Source organism: Polistes fuscatus, unplaced genomic scaffold (genome assembly GCF_010416935.1).
Source record: "Polistes fuscatus isolate 324 unplaced genomic scaffold, CU_Pfus_HIC Scaffold14, whole genome shotgun sequence".
Taxonomy (NCBI): domain Eukaryota; kingdom Metazoa; phylum Arthropoda; class Insecta; order Hymenoptera; family Vespidae; genus Polistes; species Polistes fuscatus.
In genome coordinates, this window is record NW_025113042.1 from 4,914,362 (window position 1) to 4,929,559 (window position 15,198).

The 15,198-nt window shown below is 31.4% G+C and overlaps 3 protein-coding genes and 1 long non-coding RNA gene across 8 annotated transcripts; 2 read left to right on the forward strand and 2 right to left on the reverse strand.

The window, feature by feature from the left end:
• The first annotated feature begins 218 nt into the window (after window positions 1-218).
• On the forward strand, window positions 219-2,248 carry LOC122514101 (26S proteasome regulatory subunit 8). The gene is made up of 6 exons (XM_043630759.1): window positions 219-427; window positions 516-660; window positions 754-1,164; window positions 1,273-1,499; window positions 1,590-1,865; window positions 1,964-2,248. Exons 1-6 carry the CDS (start codon window positions 410-412, stop codon window positions 2,102-2,104), a joined length of 1,218 nt encoding a protein of 405 aa, XP_043486694.1. The 5' UTR covers window positions 219-409; the 3' UTR covers window positions 2,105-2,248.
• A 1,334-nt stretch (window positions 2,249-3,582) lies between these two features.
• LOC122514254 (amyloid protein-binding protein 2) lies at window positions 3,583-7,273 on the reverse strand. 2 transcript variants are annotated; one of them, XM_043630972.1, is made up of 10 exons: window positions 7,160-7,271; window positions 6,858-7,084; window positions 6,051-6,164; window positions 5,710-5,960; window positions 5,439-5,618; window positions 5,089-5,344; window positions 4,881-5,005; window positions 4,528-4,807; window positions 4,277-4,442; window positions 3,583-4,208 (listed from the first exon to the last, which is right to left on the reverse strand). In XM_043630972.1, the coding sequence occupies exons 2-10, from the start codon at window positions 6,999-7,001 to the stop codon at window positions 3,979-3,981; spliced, it is 1,746 nt and encodes a 581-aa protein (XP_043486907.1). In that variant the 5' UTR covers window positions 7,002-7,084; window positions 7,160-7,271; the 3' UTR covers window positions 3,583-3,978. The 2 variants fall into 2 exon arrangements, with proteins under 2 accessions (XP_043486907.1, XP_043486906.1); XM_043630971.1 differs by having other exon boundaries at window positions 6,858-7,273.
• On the forward strand, window positions 6,787-15,144 carry LOC122514253 (receptor-mediated endocytosis protein 6 homolog). 4 transcript variants are annotated; one of them, XM_043630968.1, is made up of 15 exons: window positions 6,787-6,889; window positions 8,913-9,046; window positions 9,127-10,477; window positions 10,570-10,751; window positions 10,863-11,022; window positions 11,111-11,284; window positions 11,361-11,522; window positions 11,633-11,980; window positions 12,108-12,505; window positions 12,585-13,062; window positions 13,127-13,356; window positions 13,463-13,719; window positions 13,833-14,044; window positions 14,151-14,536; window positions 14,625-15,144. In XM_043630968.1, the coding sequence occupies exons 1-15, from the start codon at window positions 6,880-6,882 to the stop codon at window positions 14,754-14,756; spliced, it is 4,614 nt and encodes a 1,537-aa protein (XP_043486903.1). In that variant the 5' UTR covers window positions 6,787-6,879; the 3' UTR covers window positions 14,757-15,144. The 4 variants fall into 4 exon arrangements, with proteins under 4 accessions (XP_043486903.1, XP_043486902.1, XP_043486904.1 ...); XM_043630967.1 differs by having other exon boundaries at window positions 6,788-6,889; window positions 12,102-12,505; XM_043630969.1 differs by lacking the exon at window positions 6,787-6,889 and adding an exon at window positions 7,949-8,273 and having other exon boundaries at window positions 12,102-12,505.
• Window positions 7,698-8,532, reverse strand: LOC122514257. The gene is made up of 2 exons (XR_006303010.1): window positions 8,174-8,532; window positions 7,698-8,037 (listed from the first exon to the last, which is right to left on the reverse strand). It is a non-coding gene; the product is annotated as an uncharacterized LOC122514257 (long non-coding RNA).
• Window positions 15,145-15,198: the final 54 nt, after the last annotated feature.

Genomic DNA, 15,198 nt, shown 5'->3' on the forward strand with positions numbered 1-15,198 from the left:
ATCTTCGATTTGGATCGATTCAGATATCGATATGTTTCAAAATTAATCGCTCTCCCTAAAGTAACAAAGCTTTAAAAAACTAACGCTTCATAGCGTTTTAATTAACTTAGATTTTCTCCAATGAAAATATCCCTTTAAAAATCGACCAATCAACTTTGATTTTATAATAATGACGAATCAGCGAGTGACGTTAGACTCGCAATAATCAACCATGTATAATCGACGTGAAATCGCCAATCCCAAGATGGCGTCAAAGTGACAAGCACTTCTTGGTTGCTTTCATACGAACAATTGAGAAATTAAATTTTGGTAGTTTTTATTTATATAAATTTTCATTTATATAAATAAATGGAATTATAAAAGAATAGAGTTTTATTATTGTAATTGAGAACAACATAAAATTTCGAAAATGACTCTAACTAATAGAGTAAGTAAGATCTTAACCTAATATATAATTTTTTGTATAAAAAATTATTTTATCAAATTTATTTAATTATATTTTTATTACAATTTAGATGGAAGTAGATGAGAAGAATGCAAAAGGAGAAGGTTTTAAACCATACTATATAACGAAGATTGAAGAACTACAACTAATAGTAGCAGAGAAGAGTCAGAATTTAAGAAGATTGCAAGCACAGCGTAATGAATTAAATGCAAAAGGTATTTATTTAAATGCTACCCTCTTAAAAAGAAATTTATATTAAATTAAATGAGAATTATCAGCAATATTGTATTACTTTTGCTCTTTCATAGTGCGTATGTTACGAGAAGAGTTGCAGCTTTTACAAGAACAAGGTTCCTATGTTGGAGAAGTTGTAAAACCGATGGATAAAAAGAAAGTTTTAGTTAAAGTTCATCCCGAAGGAAAATTTGTAGTAGATTTGGATAAAAATATTGATATTAATGATGTAACGCCAAATTCAAGAGTAGCTTTGCGCAATGAAAGTTATACGTTGCATAAAATTTTACCTAACAAAGTGGATCCGCTTGTTTCATTGATGATGGTAGAAAAAGTACCAGATTCTACTTATGAAATGGTAGGAGGCTTAGATAAACAGATAAAAGAAATCAAGGAGGTTATCGAATTGCCTGTCAAGCATCCAGAGTTATTTGATGCGCTTGGTATCGCTCAACCAAAGGGTGTTCTTTTATATGGTCCACCAGGTATAAATATGATTAGATTTTATTTGTATTAAATATGAATAATAATTTATGTTAATTTATATACGTGGATAAAATAAATTAACACACAATCCTTGATAACAATTTTAGGAACAGGAAAAACTTTGTTAGCAAGAGCCGTAGCACATCACACGGAATGCACATTTATTCGTGTATCCGGTTCAGAATTAGTGCAAAAGTTTATCGGCGAAGGATCAAGAATGGTTCGTGAATTGTTCGTAATGGCAAGAGAACATGCTCCTTCCATAATATTCATGGATGAAATTGATTCCATTGGTAGTTCTCGTATTGAATCTGGATCGGGTGGGGATAGTGAGGTATATTTACTATTATAATTTATCAATTTTTTATCATACTATTCAATAATAAATGATCCATGGATGAAAAATCCATTTGGCCATATTTAGGTTCAACGAACCATGTTGGAATTACTTAATCAACTAGATGGTTTTGAAGCAACAAAAAATATCAAAGTTATTATGGCCACTAATAGAATAGACATTTTAGATCCTGCTTTACTTCGACCAGGTCGTATAGATCGTAAGATTGAATTTCCACCTCCTAATGAAGAAGCCAGACTTGATATTCTTAAAATTCATTCTAGGAAAATGAATTTAACGAGAGGTATAAATTTAAGAAAAATTGCTGAACTTATGCCAGGTGCATCAGGAGCAGAAGTTAAAGTAAAGATTTTATATAATCTCGTATTTATTTAATTTCTCTCTCTCTCTATATATAATTTTTTATATCTAATATAATTTTTTAAATTTTATTTATTCAGGGTGTCTGCACAGAAGCTGGTATGTATGCTCTTAGAGAACGACGAGTTCACGTAACTCAAGAAGATTTCGAGATGGCTGTTGCTAAAGTCATGCAAAAAGATTCGGAGAAAAATATGTCGATTAAAAAATTGTGGAAATAATTATTTCAAACAATCGACCAGATTCTATATCAATATTGCTACAATTATGGCTACATTTGCAACTTTTATAATAAGGTTTCTAATATATATATATATATATTACAAATTGTGTTGTACGTAGAAAAATAAAATTAATTAACTTTAAAAAGAAAATCATAAAATTACTAATTTGATATTCTATTTAATTTTATTAATAAAATTAAATAGAATATAATATAAAATTAAAATATAAAATAATATAAAATTTTAATTATAATTTCTATTCAAACTAATATGAATAAAAAATACCAGGCTCGTAAAAATATTTACACTATAAAATTTAGATCAAATTGCGTTTTATTAAGATGAATAAAAATAATTTTGTAAAATGTACTTCAATTTAAATTATTCTAAAGAATCAAGTGTATTACTTTTGTGTTTTAAAAAATAATCTTTAAAATTTAATATAATTAACAATAAATTATAGAATTATTCTTCTAGTAATAAAAAGAAACTATAATTTACTCATAGTTGAACGCTGAACTATGTTGACCAAGATGTCGAATCTTTATCTACTCTTATATATTTCTACTTATTTATTTGTTCCGACAAGTGAAATATATTAACGTCTAACCAATTTTACGACCTCCCTGTTTCGTGGCCTTGATTATATAAGAAAATGAAATTAACGAATTATACACGTATAAATCGTATGATTTCAGAAGGTTGAATAATAGAATTATGAAAATTGCTTAAAGAATTATTGATAAAAAATATAATCTGACTGAAATATTCTTTTTAACATATAAACACACACACACAGTTGCCCTATTTTCTCTTAATCCCTAATATAAAATGTAGCGCGCTTTTTCACATAAGATGAAATTTCATTTCATTTCATTTTATATATCTTTTGTTTCTTAAATATAATATAATCAAATTGTGAACTATTTATATATATATATATATATATACATATAATGCGTTTTCTTTATATTCATGATTACTATAAAATTTTAGAGCCGCCAAGTTTTTTATTTATAAATTAAAAAATTATAATTGTCACGTAAGTTTTTCTAAATTGCTGTATATATATGTATATATACATATATATATATATAATTTCACATTTCACATTGTAGAAACAAAACGCAAGAAAAAAGCGAACTTGCAAATTTGCTATTTAAATTTAAGAAAACTTCACATGTAAGTGTCCCGTCTATATAATTATTTATAATTTGTTAATTTACTATAAGTGCAAACGGTATTAAATATAAATTTTTTCGGGAAATAGCTTCTTAAAAATTAATACATAAATCTTTTGCGTAAGTAAAAGACAGTACATAAAAAAGGCATCTATATACTTTGTAACACATGTTACAATCACATATATATACAAATTATACTAAAAAAAATTACAAATTGTAATGAGAAAAAAAAAAATTATTGCACTTATAACTAAATATATATTGGTTTGAAATCAATAACAGGAACTCCTATAAATGTAATTATAATTATATTAACCATAGGATGTGCAAAAGTGTAAAAACGGATAATTGAACATTTAAGGATATTTCAATATGACGCAGTATACGTATAATTCATTCGATAGTTCACATAACTGCTATTTTATATATTGCTCCGTTATATAGATTTAAAAAAGAAAAAAAAGAAAAAAATGATTCTTCGTGTAATTGTAGTAATAGGAGTGGATCACCAATCAATAGATAGAGCATTTAATGAAGATTGATTTACGAATTGGTAGTTTTAAAAATTTGAATAAATTCTAGGTCATACGTAAGATCCTTACAAATAAAACATTAACAAGTGATAATTAAACTAACGATAAAAAGAAATGAAAATAATCAACATTAGATGATTGGCTTAATATAGTATCACATAGAAAAAAACGTACTAACTACTTCCTCGATTGGCTGTGGTCGTTTTTGAAGATCAATAGGCTGATCTTCTGATTGCGCGTATTTATCTCTAAGTTCTTTCCACTGATTAAAAATGTCAGTATACTTTAACACTTTATCACGTTCATCTAATTTTGTATAAACATGTAGCAGTCCACGATAGTCATATTCCAAGCCACTATAACTTTTTCCGAATAATTTTAAACCTAAAAAGGATAATGAAATTATTAATCAAAGTTTCTAAGATAAGCTAACGAAATAAATTTGAACTTACTAATTGCGATGCTGCGATAATAAAGCTTTTCCGCATCTCTATATCGGTTCATGTGGAAATTATATAATGAGGCTAAATGACCCACACTTAAACCAACCTCGTAATCTTCGGGTCCTAATAATTCTTCTTTTATACTTATAGATTTTAAATGCATTGCTTCTGCTTCCTAAATATAATTACAAAAGAAATGAACGATTTGTATTTCTTTAATTGTATACGGCAATATAATAGGATACCAGCATTTTATGTACCTCAAATTTTCTCATACTTTGATATAAGCGGCCCAAATTGCCATAATGTTTTGCTGTTTGGACATTTATTTCACCAAATGTTGTTTTAGAAAGTTGTAAGGCAGATAAATGCAGACATTCAGATTTTTGCAATAAAGTCTGTTCCGACAAAGGCATTGGGGCATTATCTAATGCTATTTCTTCAAGTATTAATGCTTTTACTCTTTTTGCACTTGCTAACATAATGTGGTCTCCAGCAAAAAGTTTTTCCATTATATCTATGGCTTTGCCAGCATGGTCACTGTACATAAATTATAAATATGTGCTTTATTTCCATTTGAGAAAATGAAGACCAAAAACAATCATTATTTTACCTTGCTTCTTGAAATTTTCCTGAATTATATTCTCGAACGTATAAAGCATATGCCAAATCTTCGTGTGCCAATGCAACGTGGAGATTGGTTTTACCAAATATTGCTTTTCTAATGTCTAGCGCAGCCTAATGTTTAAGAAAAATATTAATATATATATATCAAATTATAGATATCAATATAAAATGAAAACATCATGAAAAATATTTACCTTATAAACAGACACACTATTCACAATGCAATCGTAATTTAATAAGTAAAATCCATAATCTATTAAAACGTCGCTATATTTTGGGTGATCGGTATCAAAAATTTCTTTTGCAAGATAAACCGCTTGTCTGATTAATAGACCAGCTTTTTGAAATTCTCGTTTGATTACGCACGACTTTGCTACTTGTCTTAAAACATCAATTATGACCCGTGGCGGTAATGACGGTTTTAATTGTTTTAACGCTTCTATACCCCACCTAAAGCATAATATAGTAAATCTTATAATAAAAGCAACTATATATTTAGCAAATGAATTGTTTTTCGTAAGATAGTATTAAAGGAAATACTTGCTTATATGCTTCATCATATTCGCTTCTAATAAAAAAGAGTACGCTAAATTCTCCATATAATGCTGCATAATTATTGTCCGTATATCCTCCGCATCTTAGTTGTTGTATTATATTCAAAGCAAGTTCGTGCGTTTCAGCTGCTCCACGAAATGTATAATATGCTGCTTGCGCGTGTAACAATCTAAACATCACAATGTATATCATATTCTTTATTTAATTTGCTGAATATTACAGCGCATATTAATATCCAACGCATGAATGTTAAAACATACTTGCAACAACATTTTAATGTACGACATAAATTTTCAAGGGTTGGTTCGTCCACGATAGACAATTTCTTACTAGCTAACAAAACCCGTTCGCTTTCGGTATACCATCCAGCGTCGCTAAGAAATCCACCAAGGCGTAAACCTATATTTATTATTTTATCGTGAGCTATGTTGTAATCTTCAGCGCGAATACAGCAAACATCATAACCGATCGCTAGTTCTTTACCAACCATTGTCCCATGATCCATAAGGGCCTTAGAATTAGATATATCACGGTAATAAAATTATATTACTATACGCAAGATATTTATGCATAAGACACAGATTACTGACAAAATTTTTACCTGAAAGCTCTGTAATAAATGTACACGACGATTTGTGACATTGAGCATCCTAGAAAATTTTTCCAATTCTCCAAATTCCACTCCTAGTAAACATAGTCTTCTTTCCTGGTATAACTAAAAGATGTTACAATTACTAATTTATTATCGCATAAATATTACATGTCATTTATCTATATATATATCTATATATACACATACATAAAAGATATAAATAAATATTTATATCTTTTCAATAAGTTTTATTTTTTTATCCAATGTTATTGATATTAAAAATAATCTTAAATTGTGTTATTATAAAAATTAACGAATGAAAACTAAGTACATATTGTATGCATTGGTATAACCTCTTCTAGTTTATACAAATTTTTCATTATAAAACATTTAACGTATTCTAAAATAATTTTATTTTAATAAATCGTTTTATCACATTATTTAAATCATTGTTACAATAATAGTATTTCATTTCATCTTAATTAGAAAAACATTTTTGAGAAATAGTTATCATATATTTAAATATTAAAAATCTAATGTGATAGAGACATTGATGAAAAAGAAAATCGAATGATTATCTTATATAGAATGTTGTTGTTTAGACTCAACATGTAAGATTTTAGAAAGATGAATAACTATTTTAATTGCATCTTTGGGATTAAAAATATCTCTATAAGTGTATGTGTATATATATGTGTATGTGTATGCGTGTGTGCGTGCGTGTGCGTGCGCGTGTGTGTGTGTACAAGGTATCGCGAAGGAATAAAAAAAAAAAGAAGAAAAAAGAGGCTTCTGTTTTTGGGTCGATTTGTTAACCTGATAATAGAGATCGAAGAGGATGTTGTCAGGTAAATAAACGAGATGTTTTCTGTATATGAGCAATCTGTCAGCTATCGCGGAGACGCTCAGTTTATAAAGAGTTTTCGTCGACTGCACCAGCTTCTTCCTTCCTTCGGCCATTTTCCCAGGGCCTTAGCCTTTGTATTACTTGTCTCTTTTTCTTCGACGATACCACCAATGAAACGATACGTCGCGAGATCCCTCTGATTATCAGAAAATAATGCATAGGAAAGAAGAGACTAATATACTATATATGTGTGTCGAATGTTGTGACCAACCAGAATCACGCTGTCGAACGGATTTGACAGCCCGACGGAACGTCTCCGTACGTTCTGACGTTTCATAGACGCGTGGATTAAATGCATCTCATTCTTTTTCTTTCTCTCTCTCTCTCTCTTTCCCTCTCTCTTTCTCTCTTTCTCCCTCTCCCTCCCCCTCTTTCTCTTTCTACTGTGCGGGCTCTCATGCATGCATGCACATGCACATTTTGTTCATTTATTTACTTATTTTCTCTTACTTATGTTAGATCAATGGATATTTAATAACTTATCAACGTTCAAATATACTCTACCAATACGTTTTAAACCTTTCATTTCTTCTTTCTTACGATTAATAATTAATCATGTCTATTAATTATTCCTATGAGAAAATAAAAAAGGATTTATGTAGCATCTATTTTGTATTCGTCTTCGTCAATTCATTGATTTATTTGTTTTTTTTTCTCTTTTGGAAGGGAAATTTCAAATATTATGGTAATATAATATTTGAACTATCATTAGGTAATAAATAATGATATTATTAATTTGATTACCTATGTTGGAATAATTTGAATTAATTTAATTGAAAATATTAACACTCGTACATATGTCTAGATTAAATATGTATCCCAGTGCACTATTAATCAGAATTACTTAGTTATTGCATTAGTAGAGGTCGCAATGATGCATTTTTGCGAAGGATGGACCTTCGGTTAAAGCCTCCTACGTTGGTGCATCCTTGAGTGCATCCTCGAGCGCATCCTCGAGCGCATCCTCGAACGCATCCTCGAGTGCATCCTCGATTCGATCACTCCTCCTCATTCGACTTGGAACGGTTGTTGGCGACGGTTGTGCGGACCGACATCCGGTGCATCTGTGCAAACTGCAATCTTTTTCTACTGTAAAGAGTAATACTATTTCTCTCTCTCTTGCACGGCGTTGCCATTGGATAGGAAATAGAGTGTTTTTGTCATTGGCTAAAAATCGAGAAAGTCGCGAAGAAATTCAGTATTATAGTTATCGGAAAATTCTAACCTGAAATATATAGAAAATGCGTATTGCTGGGTGTGTTACTTCCAAGTATAAACGATAACAGACATTTTTCCTGCTGCTGTCAGTTGCACGTATGCCTGTGGTAAGCGAGTATCCACGTTCTACTCCAATTTTATAGTTTTTAAGTAAACGACATCGTTCTACCTAGTTCTCAACAGCTATTCGTAATATGACGTTGTAGAAGCTACATATATACGACGTATTATTATTCGTCAATTGCTTCTTTGAGTATGGAACGTTATAGTTGTTGTTGAACCTTGTATATTTCATTTCATCTCCTCCCCTCTCCTCTATTTTATTGTCAAAATTATGTACTTAATATTTCTACGTCTTTCAGAAACTATTAAACGAGTCTTTTTGTCTTTCCTTTTAAGAACTATTTTCTTTGTTCTTTTGTTAATGAGAAAAATTATGATTTGTGATGTCATCTGATACTTCCTTAATTCAAGGACTCATATATAGATACATTTGCAATCTTTAGTACCTGTCTCTAACAGATCTGATTTAGTAAGCATATCTTATTTTTTATTTAAATTAATAGTTTATAATTTTTAATGTTTCATTTGCAAAAACATGTACGAATATTTGGTATTATTTTGTATCATCAAAAAAACATGGTTGAAATGATTAGAATGTAAGAGATAACTTTAAATATAATGTCTACGTAATGATTTAACATACATGTTTCTTGTTACTTCTTATTATCGTTTTCTATCTTTAGTTATGTCATCAGCAAACAGTATAGAGTCCCTTGGGACATTGCAATGGGACATGATTGACTTGGCTGGGCATTTAAGGCAAGAACGTTTGTTCGTTAACTCGGAACAACAAAATTTACAAACTCTCAATGAAAAGGTATGAAATCAAAATAATGATTATTTTGTTAAGATAATATAATGTTATATAAAGTGCTAAAGTATATAATATCTTTTCAGGTTTTATATATGTCTTCGGACTTGGCTCAACAAGCATGGGTTACAGCACAACAGAGAGTTAATTTAAATCGTCTGATAGTTGCAAGGCCTGATTGTACACCAGCTTCTTGCTGTTACAAAGCAAATACTCTTGAAAATTCCAATTTTATCGATGCATACAAGCATTTAAATTATCAAGCATGCTTATCTTACGGAGAATTTCTCGGTGCTCTTCGAAAGTCACCTAAATTACTTGCATCTAGTTTAGTCGTGGGAGATAAAATAATTCCAGAAGCAATTCAAGGCATTGTACAATCTTTGGCTGCTGGATTATATGGGAGCTGCTTGTTACCAGAAGATAAAATCTTAGTTCTCAAACTTTTAAGGCATTTAATGCTTTTACAAATAATACCTTCGGATAATCCACGAAGACTTCTTAGACATTGCACATGCGCATTTTCTAGATTTTATTCCTTCTTTCACGAAAGCCTTTTCTCCGCAAAATTCTTTTTAACTGCTGCATTACATACCCCTATTATACAGTTGCTTATGGAAGATGAAATATTTTTGGATATCGATCCAGACAAAGTACCCATCAGATTTCAGCCTACGGAAAGATTGAAGAAATTTGGAAAGGAAGGTACTCCCGAATATCAGGCAAAGCTACAAAGATATAGACTATGGACGGTTAACTCTTTGCATCGTATTACACAGAGGTTTATTATCAGTATTAGAGAGAATATGCATTGTTTTCCTACCAGTATTTATTGGCTTGTTAGACAAATGGCTGGACTTCTTAGTAAAAATGGAAATGTGGAACCGAAAGAAGTACACGCTATGTGCACAGATCTTGTATTTACATATTTCATATGTCCAGCGATAGTTAATCCAGAACCATATGGTATTACAGATGCACCGATAAGTTATATAGCAAGATTTAATCTCATGCAAGTGGGACAGATTTTACAAATACTTTCGCTCATGAAATATCAAACTATCGATACAAAAGCGTTCGACTTGTATAGAAGATTTGAAAAAGATTCTGTGTCTTCCATAATTGATGTAATGTTGGAAGGTGCAACGGAAGATTTGGAAGAAGAACCTACTATAATCGATAATAATAAACTTCAAGGCCTGTGTCGTTCCGCTGCATTATTTACAGAAAATGAATTGAATACTCTGATTACATTTTTACATACAATAGCAAATGATACCAATGTGGATGGCATTTCGCAAATGAGCACATTCGATAAAAAGCAATTAACTGATATGCTTTCGCAGCTGCCTTTGGGATCGCTAAACAGTAATTCTAAAGTTTCTAATAATATTTATTTGGAAACGCCCAATAAAAAAGGTGGTTTCTTAGCAAAAGGTATATTTTCCTAAGTATTTCTATACAATAGATTACGTTTAGTCTTTTTAACTTTCAACATTATAATTATTAATATTTTCCTTTATTTTTAGGGAAAGATCGAGTTACAAGAATGTCCTCGTCCCCTTCTAATGTAACAGCAGATATGCAAGATGAAACAAATGGTACTTCGACACCCGAAGATGAATCTTCCGATAAAAATTCGCAAGATGTATTAGTTATTCCATTTGGTCCAACGATTGGTGAATCTGTTGGTTTACTTAGCGAACAAAAAGTACGTTTATTATATATTAACATAATAGAATTATTAAGTAGTATTATATTCATAATTAGTTTTTTTTTACAAAGACAACATTTTATTTCTATAATAACAAATTTTTCAAAGGTTTTATGCATGGAACTCCAAAATAATACAGAAAATAGTTCTGTTACATTGAATCTTGCCGATGATATGGTAAATGGTCACAATAGAAGGGATTCAAACAGTGCTGAACGTTTAGAAACGCAAGAGAAAAGAACAAGGTTTTCTTTGGCTCACGATGAAGGTAAATTAATTAGAATACGTATAAGCTTATTAATAAAATATGTAGGATAGAAGAGATGACAAATGTAATCCTTCATTTGTCTTTACAGTGTTATTCGAAGGTTCTATTGGTAACACATCGGATAATCTAGAAGCCGTTTCAGAAGCTGCCTCCAATCATAGCGTTGCATCTTCGTTAGAATTAGAAACAGAAGACCAGAATGATAATTTGTCGGATATGGTATCTGCCAATGTGTCAGGAAGAGGAACACCGAATATTTCTGGTTTGCAGATATTTCTGCTAATGATTATAAAGTCATTTATTTCTATAGGTTTTATTATATAAATATACATTTTTAGGTCGCGATACACCATCGTCTCAAATCACGGAAGGTGATGACGGTCGCATTGCAGGTGAAGCAAGACAATTGGATTTACCTCCACCAAATATTCCTACTAAACAAAGTCGTTCGGAAATAGACGATAAATTCTGTAAATTTGAAATTAAAAAACTTATCGAAGGTATGTCTCGTGTGGTGTATATAATTAAAATGAATGATCATTCGTTTTAAAAGTATTGACAAATTTAGAATGAATAGAAATATACATAGATACGTATATATTTATTTTAGGAGATGAAACAGTTTCTATGGTTTCTGATACGTGGTCCACCGATGTATTGGCGTCAGATAGCGAAATAGTAGAACAACAGGAAAGAATTATTTATCCTCCTTCTTTGGAACAAATTCCACCAGCATTACCTTCAGAAAATGCTCAAGCAATGTTGGATATTAGCGAAACTGCATCTGAAGCATGGAGTACGGATGTACTAGCTAGTGATTCAGAAAGACTTACAGAAGTGGATATGGATGATACAGCTAGCGTTGCTAGATCCGATGATACAACTAGATCTGAGATAGAAGTTGAATGTCGCGGCGAAGCGGAAGCTGGTGCAGAATTATTACCATCAGCTGTACCACGTAAGTACACGAGAACACACTCTATACTGTTCTACTAAAAATAACTATTTATTTTGTATAAATATTTTGCCATCAAGATTATTAATGTGATCACACTTGTTATACATTATATTAATTTAAGCTTTAGGAACAGATGATCCTTCTGGAATTGTTTTTCATCCGATACCTGGAATTCAAGAAGATTCTGCTATTCAACTCGTAGCACCGATTCCCGAATCACCTTCATCTTCTAACGTAACTGGTCGTGGTGGAACTAGATCTGATTATAGAAGAAGCACGATGGAATATGTTGATAAAAATGCTAATACCATAAGTAACGCAAATTATGGCAAAACATACCACGAAGACAGTCTTGTCCAATTGATAAACAAATTGCAAATTGATAATGATCCGAATCTTGTCGATCAAGCAGCAAATAATCATATTGCTACTGCTGCAGTTACTTCTGCATTGTTATTGGCTAATCATATTTCTGCTCCGACGCTATCTAATGAAAAATTGCTCAATGGTGATGTCAAAGGCGAAGTTAGTGTTTTTCTTTATTTTATTCTGTATTTTTTTCAAGAACAAAATGAATATATATCTACACGTTACTGCTTTTTAGGAATCAGAAATTTCATTGACTGCTGTCGACGATGTGGTGGTAAGATTAAGTACAACGAGTTTAACATCTAGCAGTAGTTCCGGATCAGAAACACGAGCAAAGAATAATGCATCGTCGTCGTCCGAATTGCCGTTATCACCGCCGATAATAAACGGTAGTTGCGACGTGACTGATAGCGTTGTTTCCAATTTCCATAAACCAGCAGCATCTACAGGAGCTATTCCAAAAAGTATAAGTTTTGATAAAACTGCCGAGCGTGGCGATAAGGAGCTTCTAGACGATGATCAAAAGAACAAACGCGGCTTTTTTGGAAAATTAAAGATGTCGCTTAGAAATCGTCGAGGAAAAGTTATACGAGGAACCGATGATTTGAGATGTTACGATAGAGAAGCTGGTGGGGACGGTATGGATATAGGAAAGCCGAACCGATTACGTAGAATCATGTCCGAAGACGTAACCTCGGCTGGAAATATCATTGGTATGTTTAATTATATTCATTAATAAACATTTCCTTTAATTACAAATTGTCGTGAAATTTATAGATAGTTCCGATGATATTTTGGCAAAATATAGAAGAAAGCCTAGTACAGCTAGTGACACTGCTTCCGTTGAAAGTAATCAATCGCGTACGAAGGAAGCAGAAGACGAAAGACTTTCAATTGATCCAAATAACGTAGAACTCTCTTTTGCTTTCGCCGATGCAAAACGAAAATTACGCATGGTACTTAGTAATGCCGATCTTCAATACATTCCATGGAACTTTGCATCCGAGGTAAATTTGTCATATCGTTTCATTGAAAATTATAATAATTAATAATTAATAATTAATAATTAATTAATTAATAATACGAGAGGAGACTTTTTTGAAATGTTAACAGAGAAGCAGTTGGTCGCCAAAGGAAAACGAATTGGTTTCTTTTCTTCAACTTCAATTGGCTGAGGCCATCAACTTGCAGGATAGATCTTTGATAGCTCATTTACACGAGACTTTAAGATGCGTTAGATTATTTAATGACGACGGCTGCCGGAAATTATTCAAATCTTTGAGAGAAGATTATCAAAGACGATCACCTTACATCGCATACTTGATCAGATGCCGGCAGGGCTTATTATCAACGTTAGCTCATTTAGACAGGTATAGAAATATATAAATATATTTCTTCGATAATAAAAACAAGCGATGCGCGTGCAATTTCATCATACGATTACTATGATTAATGTTAAAAAATGTGAAATAATTTGTTCAAGGTTACGCGTTCGAGTTAAATGTGATCGCGATGCTGTTAACAATCATCTCGTATCCGTTTTTGTAAGAGTGTTTCTGGAGAAAAGAGAGATATTATTTTTACGTTTTTGCGATGAATTCAAGAAACTTACATTGGCGGACGAAAAGCAAGATCTGGTTGATAACTTCTTGAGTAAAATTCACGTTGAAATGGATAATGATCCAATTTGGCAAGGTATTAATAAAGCAATAACCGATATATTATATATCGTTTTATTACTCTTATAATCTTTTTCAATTGTGCTGCATCCTAATTGACAACGCGTATATAATTTCTTTAGCCGCAAGCGAGTCTCAATTGGAGTTAGCCAGAGTCGTCGTTGAACGAACTGTTATGGCTCGAGTGTATCATAATGCTCTTTATCCAAATGGAGATGGAGATGTATATAGGGATCAGCTTCTTTATGATCACATTAAAAAGCTTGCTAAGGTCGTAACGCCTAATCACAAGGATTTACGCATTCCAAAGGTTTATCATTACGAATGTCCTTGGCCATGGGCACAAGCAGAATTGGCTGTTATTTCTGCATACAAGACACCCAGAGATAAATTGCAATGCGTATTTCGTTGCGCTACAACGATAATGAACCTTTTGTCTATGGCTTCCGAAAGAGGTATACCTGCTGCTGACGATTTAATTCCCGTATTCGTTTATGTCATTATAAAGGTAAGTAACGGTAGGGGTTATCCTTAGCCCGCGCTTACACGCTAGGAATATAAGAAACATAAATCGAAGATAAAATCATTCTTTTCAGACCAACCCACCATCTTTATTATCAACTATTCAATATGTAGATAGTTTTTATGGAAATCGATTAGAAGGGGAAGAACAATATTGGTGGACTCAATTTTGTTCGGCGATCGAGTTCATTAAAACTATGGATTAAATATACATATTTGCAAGAGATTATTTTAATATAGCATAATAAGAAAAATGGGTTGCACAGAGATTAATTAATTTAAAGCTATAGCAGCGTTGTAACATAATTATTATCCAAATAATTTCATAAATATCGTGATTTTACCGTGTAAAGCTAAAACAAGACAGTGATAAAAAAAAAAGTTATATTTCCCACATTTAATGCTAAATACTTACCAAATAGGCATTGACTTTTGCTTTTCGATTGAAATTTAATAAGTAGATATAATATCTATTCCAAGTACTTTTATAATTAATATAATAATATGGAACTATACACTCTTGTTAGCAGCGTTAAGTAATAAGAGACAGACAAAATGCGAAAGCTCGTGTGTAAATAAAAAAACAAACAGAAATGGTTTGAGAAAACATTTCAATATCTATATATAGAACATATTATTATGTATATC

Coding starts and splice junctions, on each gene's coding strand:
- LOC122514101 (XM_043630759.1), top strand. Junction 661..753: donor TAATGAATTAAATGCAAAAG/GTATTTATTTAA, acceptor GCTCTTTCATAG/TGCGTATGTTACGAGAAGAG. Junction 1,500..1,589: donor GATCGGGTGGGGATAGTGAG/GTATATTTACTA, acceptor GGCCATATTTAG/GTTCAACGAACCATGTTGGA.
- LOC122514254 (XM_043630971.1), bottom strand. CDS start 7,001: ATGGCCGAAGGAAGGAAGAAGCTGGTGCAGTCGACGAAAACTCTTTAT. Junction 6,165..6,857: donor TCTTCGATCTCTATTATCAG/GTTAACAAATCG, acceptor AACATCTTTTAG/TTATACCAGGAAAGAAGACT. Junction 4,443..4,527: donor AAAGTATGAGAAAATTTGAG/GTACATAAAATG, acceptor AATTATATTTAG/GAAGCAGAAGCAATGCATTT.
- LOC122514253 (XM_043630967.1), top strand. Junction 13,063..13,126: donor CTCGGCTGGAAATATCATTG/GTATGTTTAATT, acceptor TGAAATTTATAG/ATAGTTCCGATGATATTTTG. Junction 14,537..14,624: donor TCGTTTATGTCATTATAAAG/GTAAGTAACGGT, acceptor CATTCTTTTCAG/ACCAACCCACCATCTTTATT.